Source organism: Atheta coriaria, unplaced genomic scaffold (assembly GCF_025399875.1).
Source record: "Atheta coriaria isolate IRGN ID8LTWV9N9 unplaced genomic scaffold, Caltech_Dcor_3.1 hic_scaffold_22_pilon, whole genome shotgun sequence".
NCBI classification, from domain to species: domain Eukaryota; kingdom Metazoa; phylum Arthropoda; class Insecta; order Coleoptera; family Staphylinidae; genus Dalotia; species Dalotia coriaria.
The window spans coordinates 51,711-71,840 of record NW_027045464.1 but is presented as its reverse complement, the minus strand read 5'-3'; the positions used below and the strand labels follow the sequence as shown (position 1 = coordinate 71,840).

The 20,130-nt window shown below is 39.0% G+C and overlaps 1 protein-coding gene across 1 annotated transcript; it reads left to right on the top strand.

Moving 5' to 3' along the window:
• The first annotated feature begins 864 nt into the window (after positions 1–864).
• LOC135802426 (transcription factor SOX-2-like) lies at positions 865–19,177 on the top strand. The gene is made up of 5 exons (XM_065316008.1): positions 865–1,172; positions 1,952–2,199; positions 6,078–6,272; positions 12,287–12,438; positions 17,356–19,177. The coding sequence occupies exons 1-5, from the start codon at positions 1,168–1,170 to the stop codon at positions 17,920–17,922; spliced, it is 1,167 nt and encodes a 388-aa protein (XP_065172080.1). The 5' UTR covers positions 865–1,167; the 3' UTR covers positions 17,923–19,177.
• Positions 19,178–20,130: the final 953 nt, after the last annotated feature.

The window sequence follows — 20,130 nt, the reverse complement described above, 5'->3', positions numbered from 1 at the left end:
ACATTTTACGACGTATAAAAGTTGTAAGCGCGCCGTGAAAAGGGATTAGTGCGATGATGGTGACCATCTCGTTGACAAAAAACCAACATACACACACACGTAGAAGTATAGCTACATCAGACCGCCGGGCATGGACCCGCATTCCGTTGAATGAGATTTTCGGACATGTAGGCGACACGCCGTCTACCACGGCTGGTTGGTCGCTCAATTGTCCGGTCAAGATGTCGGCTTCCCCACGGTATATTAAGCGAAGAAAAGACGCTTGTGGCAAAAATGAACAACAACTGCTTCTGTGATTCAGAGAAATCCAACGATTACTAAATAACTGAATATACTGGCAACCCAGGTGCTATTGATTCGACAGTATTCGGGGGACAACACCTGCACAAGGCCCGCGCTGAACAATGCCATCGTGGGTCGCCTAGGCAACCCGTCGTTTTGTTTGGCACGCCGAAATCCGACCGTTTGACAAATCTGCATGCGCGCACGTCGCGACGAGCGTGTAATCGCTTTCCACCTTTTGTGTCACGCACACACAAGAGGCGCACTTGCAAAAATATTAAATAGTTCACATTTCCACCGATAGAACAACGCCAACAAGCAAATAAGCACACAGCATACCATACCATGATCTCTCTGCTTTTGCTCTGCCTGTGTGTTCAGTTTAGTTCAGTTGTGTTTTGTTTTATTTTACACGGTGTCGCGATTTTCCGTCACGCGAGAGAGGCGTAGCCGAGACGGCGGCAGCGGAAGGGGACGTGAGTTTGGGGGACCCCGCCTTGCGTTCACCGCGATTGGTTCACAGTGCTTCCGCTACGGGGCGCATGTCTACCCGCGCCCGGTGAGCCACACTCGCACGCCAGCGCCAGCACAACCGACACACAGAGACACCGCCGCCGCACCACATTCTATATCGTGTCCGACGGCCAACTAGATAATATCGGGCATTAATCGTTCACCTGTGCGACCCGCGCAACAGCTGTGTGGACGTCAACCGCGTGATAAACAGATAAACAATAATAAAACGCGAGACTTGTGACTTTTTAAAAGAAACTTTCAGTGCGTGACTTTGGTGATTAGTGAATTAGTGAATTTAGCGATAAACAGGACTCAAACGGCTTCAAAATTGATCTGGACCTACATCGACAGGCCACAAGTGGCCATTTTATGAGGTAAATTGTTTATTTAAGTTATCACACTAATAAAGTCAAAACACTTGCCCTGTGAGTGAGTTACAAATTGATCTAATAAGCCCAGCACGCCCTTTTTGACCCTCTGGTGCAGGGAAACGGTCAAACGCATTAGCTCTCCTGCTCCTTTGGTCCTTTCCACCCCACTCCAGCGCGCAATTCCTTTGCCGACGGCCAAACGAGCCGGCACACTCGAAAAGGTCAATTTGTGAGACTCTCAGCCGCCCGAAAGTGGCCCTTAAATTAAGTTGTTGCGCACAACACGTTGACTAATTGATTATACGTCCGTGGAAAGCATTTTTACGACCTGTCATACATTTGAAATGCTAAAACGCTACAAGCACGACATGTTAATAAATATTATTGATATTATTTATGATTTATCAATAATTGCGAGCTGATATTTATTGACCGTCGTCCATTTATCTAATCGGCTATAAAGCATCGTAATCACTTCATTAAAACACGCCCGTTCGCATTGTGGCTGCGCCGTCTAACGGTCATAACTCAAGATTTTCGTATTTACCGCGGGATCAATTTGATGCATTTACATATTGGTGAAAGTTGAGAATTTTTGGCGCCACTTCTAAACTTGATAGCTTAGGTGTATGTAGAGGTGGGTACGGCACCCGCGAAATGAATATTTAATTATCTGACCCCTAATGTTATTACAGCCACAGCCCTTAGATGTATAATTTTATTCGTGTGTTTTGATACGATTAGCATTCATGACGTGGCGGTGTCTGTGTTTGTTGTTGCAGGTCGCAGATGTGCGAAGGGGGCTTCAGCGCCGCCGAGGGGTTGTCGCGGATGGCAAGCCTCGGCGGAGCGGCTGGTGCGCTCGGCATGCCGCAGTCGATGGCGGGCGCGCCGCAGGCAATGGTCAAGAAGCAGGAGGATCACATCAAGCGACCCATGAATGCCTTTATGGTGTGGTCGCGCCTGCAGCGGCGGAAAATCGCGCAGGAGAATCCCAAGATGCATAATTCGGAAATATCGAAACGACTGGGTAAGCTATCAAGAAGCAACCTGTGTTATCCTTTTTCAATTGATAGGAAAATTGTGTTATAAGTTCTCAAAGGATGGCATTAGGAGTTTTCAACTATTGGTCACCCAAAGATTAATAGTTCCTTTAGAAGGAATGAGGTGAATTTTGATTTGGATTCTGTCAGTTTTTAATGATCTAACCATTACAATTGTCAATTTATTCAATAACCAGCTTTAGCCCGCGACTTCGTCCCGGTTGTGTTTCATAAAAATGTAATTCGTTTTCACTCTCTTGTTCTAAACATAGTATGTGTCAATTCTATCAATAAGATTCGCAATTTTATTTTAAAGAAATTAATTATATATAGAATTGCTAATAATGCACTTCAGCGCGCCATCTCGGATTCAACTATTTAACAATAACAATGATTGAATCTCAATGCCAACTTTAATCCTATAGAAAAGGGCTATTTTTAGGGCTTTCCCGGCAATTATTCGAATTTTTCTCGCCGTAAAAACCATCCTTGGACTTTAACGAACATTTAAAAAAAGAATTGGCCAAATTAGTCTAGGCGATGTTGAGTTATGCGCTTACCAACAGATTTTGCGATTCATTTCTATATTCTAGAAGATATGTACGTATATATCAAGATAATAAGTATTAAACACACTTTCTGATAAATATTTTAGTTTTACCTAAGTAGGTATATATCAAATTTAAACATTGTATCATTCATTTGAAAGTTACAAGACAAAACCTACACGAAAACCCTGCGAAATGTCATGGTTTTAAAATGAAATGGTTTTGTTTGCGAGGGTTAAATCACGTTTGCATATGAATAGGACTATGCTAGGCCTCCAACATCCTGAAAACGTCAAATTTTAAATAGATTTACCGCCCCTCCGCCCTGCCGCCCCCTTGGTAAATGTGTTATGTTATGAAACCGCTTTGTACGCGTGCGGATTTAGTTTGACGACAAAATTCGGCTGACTTGCACCGCACTACACCACGTGTATTGATCCAACACACCAGCAAGAAGAATAAATAGTGAATGTGTCAACTGTCAAACGCTGTAAATTTATTTTTCACTACAAACTTTCACGCCATTCAAAACATGCATTATTCATTCGACGGGGCGAGCGCGCGCACTTTTTTCGTGTGTTTCGGTGAATTTTCCTAGTTTTGAAGCGCGTGTTGCGGGTCGCGAATGCGTGGAACGCATCGGGCATTGTTCCGCCATTGGATGAGAACAATGCGCGTCGCGCAGTGGCTGCGATCGCGTCGCTCCACCAATCGTGGCAACATTTTCGTTTTTGTCTCTAGCAAGAGGCACGCGGCGGCGCGCGCGAGTGTATCGCGAGTGTGTCTTCTCCCTCCGCCGCGGGGGCAGGAGGGATGGCGCACGCGGAAAAGAAAGGCGCGCGCGTTGATTCTCGCCGCGCGCCACCTTTCTCCACAGCAACATCCAACCCTCTTCTGTTGAGACAATGAGCGCGCTTCATTCGCGAAAGAAGAAAGAACTTTGTTGTTTTTGTTATGCGCGCGATGGTGCGGCTTTTGTGCCGGGTGCGCTTTGAATGCCTGCCCCGGCAGGTTGGAGAGGATTCTTGTGCGCGCCGTACAGTAGCAGTGTAGCGGCTGCATTGTGTCTGTCTCCCGAAGCGAGATAAGAATTAATTACGAGCCACGGATGGTCTTTTGTGCCTCCTCGCGCTCTTTCTTCGTTAGCATAGGTATCGGTACGCGCGCGGAGACGGTACAAATGGAAAGATAATTTAATGCCTTTTCCCATTTTATTATTATGTTGCCAACAATCGCCAACCAGCCAGCAAAGAGCGAGGTATCGTTCTTTTTTCTTCTCTGCAATTTCTTTTGTTTCACGTTTTGCTCGTTCACACCTTTTCGATAGTAATTTATGATAAAGACTGTACTTTTGTAAGAGCTAAAAATTCATTTCACAAATAACTCAACCCAATATTGCATATTTTTCAGATGATTATAATTTCAAGAAAACAACAATCAGTATATCAATGTTAACTTGCATTATTTCTTCAAAAAATACCCTTTAATTTGATTATAAATATCTACCTACTAGCTTTTACCCGCGACTTCATCCCGATAGTGTTTAATAAAAATGTAATTCGTTTTTAATCTCTTGTTCTAGACATAGTATGTGTCAATGCTATCAATAAGATTCGCAATTTTATTTATAAGAAATTAATTATATAAACAATTGATAATAATGCACTTGAGCGCGCCATCTCGGATTCATCTATTTAACTATAACTATGATTGAATCTCAATGCCAACTTTTATCCTATAGAAAAAGGCTGTCTTTAGCGTTTTCCCGGCAATTATTCAAATTTTTCTCATCGTAAAAACCATCCTAGGACTTTAACGAACATTTAAAAAAAGAATTGGCCAAATTGGTCCAGACGTTGTTGAGTTATGCACTTTCAAACACATTTTGCGATTCATTTTTATATTATAGATTTTTATTAAAATCCTTGTTAAATTGTTACTCAATTTGATAAATTTAATTAAGAAAATAACTAACGTTGTGCCATAACTTTATTTGAAACACCTTGAAATACTTCTCAGAAGACTCTTTTCTCTATCTGAAAAGACACGTGTCAAACTACCAAAAAGAAAAATCGAGCCAAAAATATTCCTATTGAAGCAGAACAATAAAATTTTTATTTTCGCCCTCAACTTCGCCTGCCATTCTTCGCATAGAACAACAAATAGGACGAATAATAGAATTTGTGATTTCGCTCAATAGACAGTTGCAGTGTGTGCTGCTGCCGGATGAATGCGACTGTTTGTATTTGTAAACTCCATAATGGGGCGCGCATTATTTCTGTGAATCGAAGCTTTGGAAAACGATTTGCGCGCAGTCAAGTCGCCGACGATGTGTGTGGATGCCGGCGTCGTCGTCGTAGTCGTTGCCGTCGTTTGGCGAACAAACAGCAAGCACAGAATTTACCCTCCTTCCCTCTCAGCGCCGATGAGACAATGGCCGGCAGCACGTTGTCTCTTTAGTTGGCTTTGTGGCGCGCATTGTGCGCCGGAGAATGCGTCGAGAGTTGTTACATCATCATTGTTACATTCGCGAGTGGCGCGGGGAGCGGCCGGGGGGAGATTCATCAGCGTGATTGCTTTCCTCTCTCGCCGTTTGCTCGATTTCGTTCGACTATCTTTCACTCCAGAAACAATCGCACTCGATAAATTTATCTATAGGGACAATTGTGTCGAGCAAAGAGATGTTACTTTCGGTTGGATTCTAGCGCCAAAAATGTGATTTTTGCGATAAAAATATTTTAACAAGTTAAATCACCTTCTATAAAAGTTTACGAATAATTATTTTTTTAAGAAACTAGCATTTGCCCGGGAATTCATCCCGGTAGGGTTTAATAAAAATGTAATTGGATTTTACTCTCTTATTCCAAACATAGTACCTATGTGTCAATTCTGTCAATAAAATTCGCAATTTTATTTTAAAGAAATTAATTATATAAAGAATTGCTAATAATGCACTTTAGCGCGCCATCTCGGATTCAACTATTTAACTATAACTATGATTGAATCTCAATGCCAACTTTTATCCTATAGAAAAGGGCTGTCTTTAGGGATTTTCCGGCAATTATTCGATTTTTTCTTGCCGTAAAAACCATACTTGGACTTTAACGAACATTTAAAAAAATAAGTGGCCAAATTGGTGGAGGTGTTGTTGAGTTATGCGCTTACCAGCAGATTTTGCGATTCATTTTTATATTAACGAAATGATAATTATGTACACTAACACCATCTCGAATTCAATTCTTTAACTATAACTATACTATAATTTTTTTTCTTAAATTTTCACTTAGAAAAATCTCTAAGAATACTATTCTTTGCAGGTGCTGAATGGAAATTATTAACCGAAGATGAAAAGCGACCCTTCATCGACGAAGCAAAGCGATTACGCGCAATGCACATGAAGGAACACCCCGATTACAAATATCGGCCACGTCGCAAGCCAAAAACACTGCGAAAAGAAGGCTATCCATACTCAATTCCGTACCCGTCGGTACCAATGGACGCACTTCGCGCTGGTAAGTCCTGCATCTTAGCATCTTCTTTTGTGCAATTTGCAATTAATTCGATGAGAATGGACGGATTAGACACACACGTATACCGCAAACGTGTCCGCGTACTTTACCGTTTCCTACTTCATGCGCATATCTCGCACGTCAATTACAAATGTTGATTGATGGACGAATGACGGACAAGAGAAAGTAGGCACCACTGCCGCAGTCTAATGTGTTTGGACAAGTTTCGTTACAACGAAACAAAACGCACGAAATTACGAAAGATGACATGACGACGTCACACACGCCAAGTAGCGCAAAGTAGCGGCATTGCAAACGAGACAAGCATCACAAACATGATTTTTGTTAATTTTTCTAGCTTGTAATATGAGTTATTATTAAGTAGCGTGTTTTCTGGCTTTGGCATCTAGAACAGAAACAAAACTTTTGTTGGTGTGGATTAATTTTTTTGCATTTTTAGGTTAATCATATTCTGGTTTTATTCAAACTCGCGGCGTGAGTTGTGTGTGTGGTTTAATTATGATCGAGTTTTTGGTCGCAAAACAACGTGATTAATACGTTAAAATTCCTCGCCGGTGATTTTTCCCTTCAAGATATATCTGCATGCGTCGGTTTTATTAAAAAAGCGGGCGACCGCCCGTTGTTTTCGCCGGCTGGGGCTTTTTCGTCATCCTTTTTCGGTCACATTACGACCGCCGCACGTCATGCATCATCGTTTGCGGGTTTATTGTGTGCGCTCTTCTTCAGCATGATCTATGCCTTCGTAAATTCCATCGGAAGGAGTTAAAATTTATATGTGCCAATAAATATCGCACCTTCAAAATACAAAAAGACAAAAACAAAACAAAGACATAGTACTCGTATGTGTCAATTTTATCAATAAGATTCACAATTTTATTTTAAAGAAATTTATTATATAAAGAAATGTTAATAATGCACTTCAGCGCGACATCTAGGATTCAACAATTTAACTATAACTATGATTAAATCTCAATGCCAACTTTTATCCTATAAAAAAGTGCTGTCTTTAGGGTTTTCCCGGCAATTATTCGAAATTTTCTCCCCGTAAAAACCATCCTTAGACTTTAACGAACATTTAAAAAAAAGAATTGGCCAAATTGGTCTAGGCGTTGTTGAGTTATGCGCTTTCCAACACATTTTGCGATTCATTTTTATATTATAGATGAATTACTATGTATCTCAATTACACAATAACCATTTTATATGGCATGAGACTACTTTGTGCCCTTCCCAAGTTGAAACATTACCATTTTTTTCCGAAAAGAACAATACTCAACTAGTTGGAGAAGATGCATCCGAAGATGAAGACCTTGATTGATTAAAATTGATTAAAAGCAGCTTAATAAATCACAGGCATCGGCGCGAACGCGAGAAGGATATCTTGAGCGTCAAATGGAGCGTTTAAATGAGCCGTGATTGACACCTAAATGGCCCATCGCGCACTCGTACCTGCGTACCTCTTGGCTGCTGCCGGCGGCGGCGCGAGAGCGCTGCACTTCATCAGTAGACGCCCTCGAAGTGGCACTCCACGATGATGATCCGTGAATAGGCGGGCGGCCCCGCACCGTTTATATATATACACACACACATATATACCTACAGCCCATCCATAGTGCGGCTGTGGCCTCGGATGCGCTGCTGATGCCCGCCGATGATGACGGTCCGAGAGGAAGAAAGAGGAGCGCGTGTGGAATGTGGTACGTTGGTGTCGCGACGGCTACCGGCGCGGGCGCACACGTGTAACCACGTAACGAGTTCGAATTCTTCGCGCCCGAAGAGGAATCTCGCACGCTCCTTTGCAGCCGAGCCACACGTCTGCATCATCAGATCCTCCATTCTTCGCGCTGACACTAATTTCACCGTTTAGCACCTCTCGGCAGCGAGTTTAATTTAATTTTAAGGTTGCACGCCTTGCATCGCGCGCTACTTGACTTTTCAAGTATTTTCAACAATACGCACACCGACTACGTCTTCATAAACTGCAGCGCAGCAACACATGTGATTTTTTCCATTCGCAAATTTTATTTCCAATTTTACCGAGAACCTCGCGCGCTGTATTGTCCGCCATAACGGCGCGTTTCGTAATTCATTCAAACGCGAGCAAGACTAATTACGCGCATGTCGATGAATAAATTATAAAATTTTCTCACACTCTGTGAGGTCATAATATTCAAATTCACAAACAATACGAAACCGAAGAAAATGCAAATCTTCATTTCCGCTTCAAATTTTCCACGAAACAAACGCCAACAATTTTTGAGCGCTTATAAATTTGCGTACACGTTGAATATTTGAAAGAAGCACACCTGGTCGCCGATAGAGCGGGACATGCACTCTGAGGGCGACGGCGACAGCGACGTGTCGGCTTTGTGTGAATAAGATGAGGAACCCCCTGGTGCTGCAAACGCCAACACACACGCAGATGGACGGCCAAGATACCGGGCGTGCACGGGCGCTCACAAAAAGACACCGTGTGCACGACGCAGCCGAAAGGAATGCCTCGCATTCCAGAGGAACGATTTTACTGCGCAGCGCGCGCGTCTGTCGAGCTAGACATTGCGGCAACAGTCGGAGGAGTCGAGGAGGACTCGTAGGAGTTGGTGAAAAAAGTCAACGAAGAGTTCTTTTCAAATTTTCCGGTTGATTTCTACTTTGAAGAATATAGATTTTACTGGCAACTGTATGTCAAACCTGACCAAGTAAATTTTTATTATTTTCAGTTAGAAATTAAATTATTTTGAGTAAATTTTGGTAAAAAAAACAAATTTTAAATGTGTTCAAACTGCAAAAGAGGTGTCATAAGACTACTCGTATATAGTAAAGCATATTCACGTGAAGGTTTTGATAACAATTAATTAAAAAGTTCTTTTTTTCGTGTTTAAAATTAAATATTTCGATTTTTAAATCAGCATTTGCGATTAAAATGTTTCCATGTCTTCAAAACTCAAAACAGACAAATTTCTTCAATATAATTAAATGAAAAACACTCTAATTAAACTAATTTACACCCAGCGTGGTAAAACCCGCCGGATTACAAGCCCAGTGCTTGAATTTCGTCCGGTTAATCCTAATTAATGACGCCGCATTATAATAATTGCGCTCGAGGCTCGACAATTATAAATTACTTTATAACAAGACTTGAAATACATATTCATAAGTCTACCTAACGTAAATTTACCTTAACATATCGTGTGAAATTGTCAAAAAGTTACCGCATTTTAATTTTACCGCAACTATTCATATTTGATCAATATTTTATTACATCTCTTATAAGTACTTAGTTGTAGTATTTCTGCGTGACAGATGCACGAACAACATTTACACGCTCGATAATGAACGCATGTGTGCTTGTCATTCGACATTCGAGTGCAGCACAATAGACATAATAAGAATAATAATAACGATAATAAGAGAGGAGAGTTATTATTTCGTAAGGTGTTTTATTGCTGCTACACCTGTGCCGGCGACGACCTCTGCGCCTTCGCCTCTCTGGAGCACAGAGGAGAACGAGGAGGGTTTACGTTTCTTGTATAATGTATGTATGCGCTATATCTGCATATCTACTGCCGTTGCTGGTGCTGGCTGGTGTGTCACAACTACTCAGCGTCGAAGGAACGAAGCGGGAACGAATTGATGACTTATAATACGGCGACAATCGAAACGCATAATTTTTAATTAAAATATAACGACATACGTTTTAACCGAATGACATTTGAGATTTTTTCTCATTCAGGGGTTTTGTAATATCCGCCTGATATTTATCAACATGTATTAATTATTGTAATTATTCAGTTGTAGGCGTGTTGCAGTGAAGAATGAGAGCAAAATTAATATTATTTTTTAATAAATTCATTTGAACTTTAGACGGTTATAGCGCAGAAAAGAAAAGTTGCTAAACAACAAACTAGGTGTTAATATCTAAAGATTAATCAGTTGCAATATATAGATACCTATAATTAATTTTGATTAAAATCTACGCGGAAAAAGTCCCTGATAAATGTACGTATCACTATAAAAATGATATCTCAACAAAACAACTCACAAATATTCTAAAAACCACGAAAATATTTTGAGTTCATACAATATCTCAAATTTAACGTAAAATTTGATAAAAACCCGCGATGCGTCCAAAAGTTATCACCTAAAAACGGCGACATTCAACTAAACTCGCAATAATTCAGTTTTCAGCCTCAAAAAATAAACCCATGCGCTCTCATGTTTAATGTGCAACATTCACGTAATCGAGCGATATCCGCTGTTGTACGAAATAAATAACGTGGATGGCAAATGCGGCGCGCGAGCGAGAAAAATGAAGACGTGCGACGGCACCAGCCGCAAGCCAGCGAACGCGAGCGCGACGGAGTGAAAATAATAATTCAGCATTATAAGAGCGCGCGGGCTCTCGCGTGCTCCCAGCGTTATAAATTATCACGGACACGCACCGTGACACAAAACGCATAATGAATCAGTTTCGCTATGGAGATGCCAAATAAACTTATTTCAAACATACCTCCATGTCACGCTGCCCCGGCGTTGTAGGATACGTAATTTTCGCGTTTTGTGCGCCGGTCGCTCAACGTTTATACATTTACATATTCTCTATATATGTGTTTATATATATATGTGTAACAAACAACGAACGATTACTTTATTCCACTTGATTCGATTTATTATGTTTGCGGTTATAAATTCGCATGAGCGTCACGCGCGCATGTTAAACATTCTTTTATTTTAAATAATAATAATAATATACACGAAACAATGCGGGAATTAAATAATGCGGAATCGTTAGTTGTGTGTTTATTTTTGTACATTATTATACGCGAATAATAAAATGAATTCAACGCAATAATTAATACAACGGCAGGCGTGGTGACGGAGGTTGTATTTTTTACTTTACTTTATACCGCAGCGCAATTAAATTCAATTAACAGTAATGAATTATTAATGGCATGTATTCCCCGGCCGGGATATGCTTGTCTAATAATTCAACGAATTAATTACTTTTATCGTGTGTGCGCTATGGAAAAATCGATATGGCACTTATTGTTTTTCAGGACGTTGATCTAACATTCTATAGGAAACTCGCTTTTGACCGGTAGTGTTTAATAAAAATGTAATTCGTTTTTACTCTCTTGCTCTAGACATAGTATGTGTCAATTCTATCAATAAGATTCGCAATTTTATTTTAAAGAAATTAATTATATAAAGAATTGCTAAAAATGCAGTTTAGCGCGCCATCTCGAATTCAACTATTTAACTATAACTATGATTGAATTTCAATGCCAACTTTTATCCTATAGAAATGGGTTGTCTTTAGGGTTTTCCTGGCAATTATTTGAATTTTTCTCGCCGTAAAAACCATCCTTAAACTTTAAGGAACATTTTAAAGACAAAATTGGCCAAATGGGTCTAGGCGTTGTTGAGTTAGGCGCTTACCAACAGATTTTGCGATTCATTTTTATATTATAGACAAACGAATTGAAATTTAAACAAAATTGCCGATTAATAAACAAGTTTTCAATGAGGAACTTAGGTTCTAAATTTCTGGACAACACGATCGTTGGTTTAAATACAATGAATAAGAATTGAATTAAAATTTCATGATTAAAATCGATAACATGCAGCGAGTAAGAAAGCCAAAACCAAATTGATGCTTTTAATTACCTTTTACGATCTCTGCATCATACAATAAACACTACACGTGCCGCCAGCTTGCACGTTAATCCAACCTGTTTATGTCTATATGAGGACGATAATTCTGAAATTCGTTAAAAACGTGTGAAACTGTGAAACAATATTTTCGCCTTTACGAGGTACTAATTGTGTTCAATATAATTCACACCGTCTGTTTTTCTGTGCATTGTGCACTCCGGCTTGTGCACTCTGCACATGCGATGTGTTAAGAATCGAAACATGCTTATCTCTAAGTAAACACTCACACCAACACTACTGCATACAACTACTAACTTACTTGTTTGTGGTGTGCATTGCAGGAATGGCAGCCAGCGGCATGGGGCAATCGATGGCATCGTACTACAATCCATCAGCGGCGTACGGCTCCCTCAGCGCGGCGTCGATGGCGGCTGCGGCGGCGGCGGCTCAGCAAACGGCGGCGATGTCAGCATCATTGGGATCTTCATCACAGGTAAACACAAATTGCACTGCACTTGTTTGTCGTTTAGAAGCCAACTGGGGAAGAATGATCATGCGTGCCAACGAAATATTTCAAAAGTCGAGCTTAGTTGTGGCGTCGATAGAGGGCGCTAGTGGTACGATTGGTAAAATTCAAATTAGATTAACATTTATTGCATTTATTTTTGCACATTAGAGCTAGAAACGATAAAGTAAGTAATTTGCTTTAAAAATTCTGTTTTTAATATAAAAACACAACTGATTTGATGTTCAAAAAATTTAGGTAAGATTAAGATAAATCAATTTTCCTGCATTTAATTTTTTGATATAAAAATTCATCGCCATTAAAATCTAGTCACAGAAATCTATAAATTCCCAAAAAAATTGTTTTCAAAGGCCCTCTCATGATTAAAATGAATAAAATTCTAACAAAATTCATTTCTAAGCAAATAATTATTCAGGAAATTCAACAGGATCTAATTCTTTGATTATAAGCAGTTTTATCTATTTAGAAAACTTTCTTTGGTTGTTGTGTGGATTTAGTGCAGTTTGCACGTTGCACTGTACGCTGCACGTCTTAATTCGTTACGCGGGGGTTGGGCGATTTGCATAAATAGCTCGTACGTTAGCGCACAACAAAGGAAGTGGAAGGAACACCGGATTGCAGTGTGCGTAATATATTAAGGTATTAGTTAATGCCATAACGCCAACAGTCCCACGACAGCCGACCGGCATCAGATCGCGTTCGTTCTGCATTCGGTTTCTGCGAAATCGCCGGACGAATTTTTACATTTCGGCGTTTCTCGCAGTTCATTACAGCAGAATGTGTCGTATATTGACTATTAACACTAAACATTGACGATTTCACCAACGTAAACTTCGAGTAAATGTTAATTTTACGCAAAAAAATGAGAAAAACGCTAAAATTCGACGGGATTTGATAATTTTTACATGTTTTATTATTATGTTTGATTTGAAACGTGCGAATATTATTTTTGGAAATTTGTTTGTTTATCTTCGTTGTGAATAATCAAATAATGAAATAAGAATTATTTTTAATTATATTTTAATGTACTTATCGTTAATATCGGAACGCAGTTTTCTCCAATTCGGTAAAAGTACATCTAATAAGCCAGAGGAACGAGAGTTTTAAGTGGTAGGTATATGTCTAAATTGTTAATCTATAATATGAAAATTAATCGCAAAATCTGTTGGTAAGCGCATAACTCAACAATGCCTAGACCAATTTGGTCAATTCATTTTTTAAAATGTTCGTTAAAGTCCAAGGATGATTTTTACGGCGAGAATATTCGAATAATTGCCGGGAAACCCTAAAGACAGCTCTTTTCTATAGGATAAAAGTTGGCATTGAGATTCAATTATAGTTATAGTTAAATAGTTGAACCCGAGATGGCGCGCTGATGTGCATTATTAGCAGTTCTTTATATAATTAATTTCTTTAAACTAAAATTGCGAATCTTATTGATAGAATTGACAAAAGCTAGTTGTTAATAATTTTAATTTTTGGAATTTGTGTTTTTGGTATTTGATAATATTGGTTTTATGTGTTATCCAGGCGGTGCCTAAACCCTTTCAAATTTTTTCAATAATTTTATTGCTGAACGCAGAAAACAAACAAAAAAAGCACTAAAAATTACAAAAATTGGAATTCAAAATTAATTTGTCCGAGACATCTGGTCAAATCATGGAAATTTCAGCGCGCTGCTCACAACCCATACATTTATTTACAGGTTTGAGTTAATTCGTATGCATAGTCTCGACATTCCAGAAACCACACGATAGCCAACAAATCAATGCCTTTTTATACGAAATTTCCTCTCTTTCAAATGCGAGGCGATAGCGCGCCGGCTGCGTGTTGCTGTTGTTGTTTTTTTTATTCAAACGAGGAAAAATAGTAATAATCATAATAATATAAAGTGGGACCAGTGGGACCCCAACGCGCGCGCCCGTCACGAGACGTGTCCGCTAATCCTGATTTAATAATCTCCCCGATTCTCGCCATTGTGCGCTCCTACACTCTCCGCGCGTCGAGGTGGAGTTCATGAGGCGGCCGCGGCGTACCCCATTAGTATTCTCACGATAGATAATAAAAATAAAATCGAAACTGAAACTCTCTCTCAACGACAACCTCGCGACTCAAATGACAAACTTCTTGCTTTGTTGCGGGCTGCGTCTTTCTTTTGGCTCCAAACCGCCCTCACTCATTTGCATCACAAAACATGCGACATAAAACACGAAACGTGCACGCACAGCAAACAGCAAGCGTTTGCTTATTTTGCTCCGGACGGGAATATCAAGAAAACAAATAAATATTTGCTTTAATTTCGCATTTAAAAAAGGCATGATTGTAACGGAACAAGACATAGAAAAATTATTTAGAAAGGCACATGCTTAGACCACAATATCTATAATATAAAAATGAATCGCAAAATCTGTTGGTAAGCGCATAACTCAACAATGTGAAGACCAATTTGGCCAATTCTTTTTTTAAATGTTTGTTAAAGTCCAAGGATGGTTTTTACGGCGAGAAAAATTCGAATAATTGCCGGGAAAACCCTAAAGCCAGCCCATTTCTATAAGATAAAAGTTGGCATTGAGATTCAATCATAGTAATAGTTAAAAAGTTGAATCCTAGATGGCCCGCTGAAGTGCATTATTAGCAATTCTTTATATAATTAATTTTTTAAATAAAATTGCAAATCTTATTGATAGAATTGACGCATACTATGTCTAGAACAAGAGAGTAAAATCGAATTACATTTTAATTAAACACTACCCGGACCAAGTCGTGCGCAAAAGCTAGTTTTATATAGCCAGATTAAATTAAACAAAAGCAAAATGAATCTGTTTACGCTCAAATTGAGTTGTGTGTGCCTCGCGTGTGAAGATTGAACCGTCACGTCTTAATTTCGATTTTATTAAAAGAAGTCGCGACTCGCTGCAAGCCAATAACCAATTTCCTCTTTACATAACAACCGGGATTAATGTTGCGCTTTATGATCGTGAAAAAGGCGCTCGTTTACGACAACGACCACGACGACGCGCCATCTGAAGGAGCTAAGGAGCTAAACTCAATTTACATAAATTATTAATTGGATTGGACTGCGTCCCGGCTCCACACACACACACTCGACGACTTGTTCTTCGCGCGTGCATAATAATCATACGAACGAAACGAGGAAAAAATGGAAGCACTTTTACGCGCATGTAACGCAGGTGCTCAATTAAACGTCGCTCTGTTTTACGTTTCATTCTCGGTGACGGCGTTAAACGCCTGAATGTTTATTAATCGTAAACTATACCAGGCGTGAATATAATAATCATGCATCGCTTTTTCTTCTTCTTCTCTTACTGAGGTCAAATATCAAGCAGAAGTAATAATTATATTGGTGGTGGTTAATTTCGTTGTAAATTTTTGATTACTTTAACTGGTTGTTTTATTTTTATTTTATTTTTTATATTATAGCAGAATATATGTATGTGTATAGCTATAATGTAGCTTGACGAAAACACAGACAATAACCACCTGGCCTGTCACTTAATATCCGTGTCTAATGGCCGCGTTCACGACTGATCGCCAGCGAATGACGCGGCAGAAAAACTAACAGCGCGCGCGTCACGACCAGTAAAAAGCTCTTCGATCGCGAAGAAAACGACCGACCATCATCAGGCGCATCATCAATTCACGCGCGCTGCCCCTTCGGTAATAATAACAACGTGTCGCAAGTGCAGCTTCTCACGCGTCCGAATCTAACCTATCATAACCTCAAAATTTAGAAAACAAAGCGTAATTGAAGGTTTGCAGTTTTAAAGCGTCATAACTATGGTGTTTGGAGTTGGAGAATATTGAGTGACGTGTTGGTAGAAAGGGAATTTATTGTAAATTAATTGGAAAATTGGCAAAAGTAATGGAATAAACTTTTAATATAGTTAAGATCACCAAATGGTTTAATTGAATTTGAATAAACAATAATCTGTGTAATTTTTATATTAAACTAGCGTTTGCCCGCGACTTCATCCCGGTACCGTTTAATAAAAATGTAATTTGCTTTTATTCTCTTGTTCTAGACATTGTATGTGTCAATTCTATCAATAAGATTCGCAATTTTATTTTAAAGAAATTAATTATATAAACAATTGATAATAATGCACCTCAGCGCGCACTCTCGGATTCAATTATTTAACTATAACTATGATTGAATCTCACTGCCAACTTTTATCCTATAGAAAAGGGCTGTCTTTAGGGTTTTCCCGGCAATTATTCGAATTTTTCTCGTCGTAAAAACCATTTTTGGACTTTAACAAACATTTCAAAAAAAGAATTGGCCAAATTGGTCTAGGCGTTGTAGAGTTATGCGCTTACTAACAGATTTTGCGATTAATTTTTATATTATAGAAGGAGCGGAGGTCTAATTTGCAAAACTAAAATATCCAATATAACTAATAACAGACGTTTTAGTAAAAAAAAACCTGCCACTTAGGGGAGTAGTTGCTGAGAGAGTACGACTATTTCGCTCTCACCTATTTTTTATTTTATCACCTGACATATAAACTGCAATATCTTAATTTATCGTTGTTTGGAGTAAAAATTACTCGATACAACTTCAGGAGCATTCCAAAATGAATGTAGATATTTAAAAAAAGCTGCGAATTTAATTTGCACATTTGTTTGTTCGGCTGCTAAAGTTAGAACCGGTATAATATGTTATGCATTTATGATGGGCATGCCACCTTGCGGGACAAAAGTGACAATATATCATCCTCGTGCACACAATACGCTTTAACGACTTAAACAAATGTCTTCTATCCGAAGCGTGCTGCATTCTTCGACGTGTCAAACCGAAGAAAACAAAAAAAAAATAACAACACCTCATGCTAATATAGATTCTGTTATCTTGCGTGTTCGCAGGTGGTGAGTTCAATGGATGCGATGAAATACTCGATGGAAGCAGACAAATACCGCTCGCCGTACATGCCGCCCTCCACCCTCGCGATGTCAATGTACTCGGACCCCAAATACATGGACTCACAATCGAAGAGCTACTTGGAGCGCGGCTACCTTGACTCCACATCCGCCCTGACCAAAGCCTACTTTGAATCCTCCAAGATGTACATGGATGGCAAATACAACTGCGATCAAACACGTCAGACTTACCCGGGTCTGGATATAGGCAAGGTGTATTCGGATAACAACAACCAACAGCAGAATGCAATGGCATCGCCGCGTAGTTCCGATTCTCCGAATGATGTGAAACCGTTGGAGCGACAAGATGCGGCGAGTACGAGCAGTTCAACGACAACATCATCGGCGGGAGCATCACCTGGAGGTCTGCCGGCCTACTATCCTAATCCAAATGGCATGCAGCAAAGTGGTGCGATGCCACCTGGATTGCTCCCAATGGCTCAGTATGCTGGGCAGTATCCGGCGCAAACCCCCGGCACCGAGTTTCGAAGACCGCTGACTGTAATATTTTGACCTGATCGGTTATGAGGCGAGTAAGGAAGCCAGTGCGGGAAATCAAAACGTAGGATACGAATTGAGCAGCCGGGCGAAGGATAGTGGTTCATCTTTGTGCGCGTTGCAATATAGGCCTTACATTCGTAGTTAAACATTTTGGCGAACAAGTAGGCATCTCCTAAAGATGAACGTGTACATTTTGTATATAGATAGATTTATTTTATTTAGGTATAGATGGGCGTATAAGTGAAGCATACCGGTCTAAAGCAGTGACATTTGTCATTATATTGTAAAAATTGATTAAATACTCAAAAACAGCATGTGGTATTAAAGTTTGCATCAATATTATTAAAAATATGGTTTAATATTTATTTATAGAGAAAGTTTTGGGCTAAAAATCAAGAATACGTGAAAACTGCTGAAATTTTAAACGATTTTGAATTGAACATAAAAATTGGATTCAAAGTTTTTCCATTGATATTCATTGAATAATGAGTTTATACTAATTAGAAATTTTCTGGTATTTTTTGCACAATCAAAAACAGCGTCAAAAACATAATTAGATTATGTTTTCTTAAATATTTTGTTAAAAATTTAATTTTAATGTTAAATTTTAATTTATTTTGAAGCAGAATTTAATATTGAATTCAGTTATTAATAAATTATTATAAATATTGAAATAGTTTCTGAGTAATTAATTAATAACTGAAAATAATTTTTCAATGTCAACTTTAGACCGGCGACACTGCACATATGCTGCTCCTTGTATAAAAGTTTTAAGTTTCAGAACGGATTTCTGAACTTTGTCACTCGTTTGTGATTGTGATTCTTTAATTGTTGCTATAATTTATATTTTTTAATGGGTTTGTCTCTTCGCTACTCCTACTATACATACGATTACTATTATCGCGCTAAGCCCAGTAATTACACGCGTATTATTAAATGAAAGAAATCGTTTCTGTTGTTCGATTTACGTGCGTAGCCGCAATAAGAGTTTTACTAGTGATGTAATTAAACACATGCAATGACAGAGCACACACACGGACACACATCGACACAGCCACACATGATAACACACATGATAAACCTATATTTAATGCTAAACAAAACGTAATTACGACTATATTTAAAGGTAAAACATGCTGCGAATGCTGCAAGTACGCAAATAAGGTGAATTAAAGTAACGTGTAAGAGAATATGTAATGATATGTTGGATATATGCGAGACGAGACGATGAATGAACATAAAGAGAATAAAAACGAATTGAAATTGACTTACGATTACTGCTTGTTTGCTGTTTACTGTTTAATCTTTCAGTTTTTGCTAGTTAACACAACGTTTTCACGCATTCTGGAATGCGTAATCGGCGTAACTGTTATTGAGCTGTCAAAATGTCAAAATTTCAACTTGACAGCTTGGATAGTTCCCGAGGTGGCCGCCTTTTCTTGGAGCGTTTGTAAAGCTTCGTAGATATCGCACATTTCAATTAAAACGAATGAGTGGTTATTATTCGTTATTATGTAAGTTGAGAGATTTCGTGGAGCGATAACAACGGGGCGTTACGACACGCCAGCCGCAAACAAACCAAGGTGTTTTCCCATTCGAAAGCTCAACAACTCAGCGCGAGCAAAAAGGTAACCAAACTTATTTTAAACGTTTATTAATTTTGTTTCTTGCTCACATACAGTACTAAATACAGTGTGATAAATGCACTAGTAATATTTATCTATTATATTAGTTGGTAAGTGTATGATGTAATGCTTAGTTTAGATGCATTGTGTGTTGCCTAACTGTGTGATTAGTTGTAATAGCATGTAAAGTGTGAAATTACGCGTGTTTGGTGCATCATTAAAACGCCCCTGGCTTAAATTCTTAAATTCTTTGAATTTATCTATTTACTCGTCACATTTACTAATCATGCGCCATGGTACGGTTAAGTATAGTGCGTCGTGTTGTGGAATGGCGAATGAGACAAGGATACAACAAGCAGCGCATTTTTTTTGAATGCAGTGGCTAAAAAGGTGTTTGAAACTTCAGGTAAGATGCGGGTAGGGTGTAATTTAACGTGTCAAATCTTGACTCGTGCTTTATTCGCTTTGTTCTCTACCAGCAGCGGCGTAATTACGTGTTACTATATTAAGTAAACAAACGTGTAGTCGACGAGTTTAAAATAGCAGGTGTCAAAATAATTTTCTAACACAATTCAAATCATTGAAAGTTTTAAAT

Bases quoted from the DNA above. Each gene is read 5' to 3' on its own strand.
- LOC135802426 (XM_065316008.1), top strand. The intron at 6,273-12,286 runs GTAAGTCCTGCA...TGTGCATTGCAG, and splicing joins AATGGACGCACTTCGCGCTG to GAATGGCAGCCAGCGGCATG. The intron at 12,439-17,355 runs GTAAACACAAAT...GCGTGTTCGCAG, and splicing joins CATTGGGATCTTCATCACAG to GTGGTGAGTTCAATGGATGC.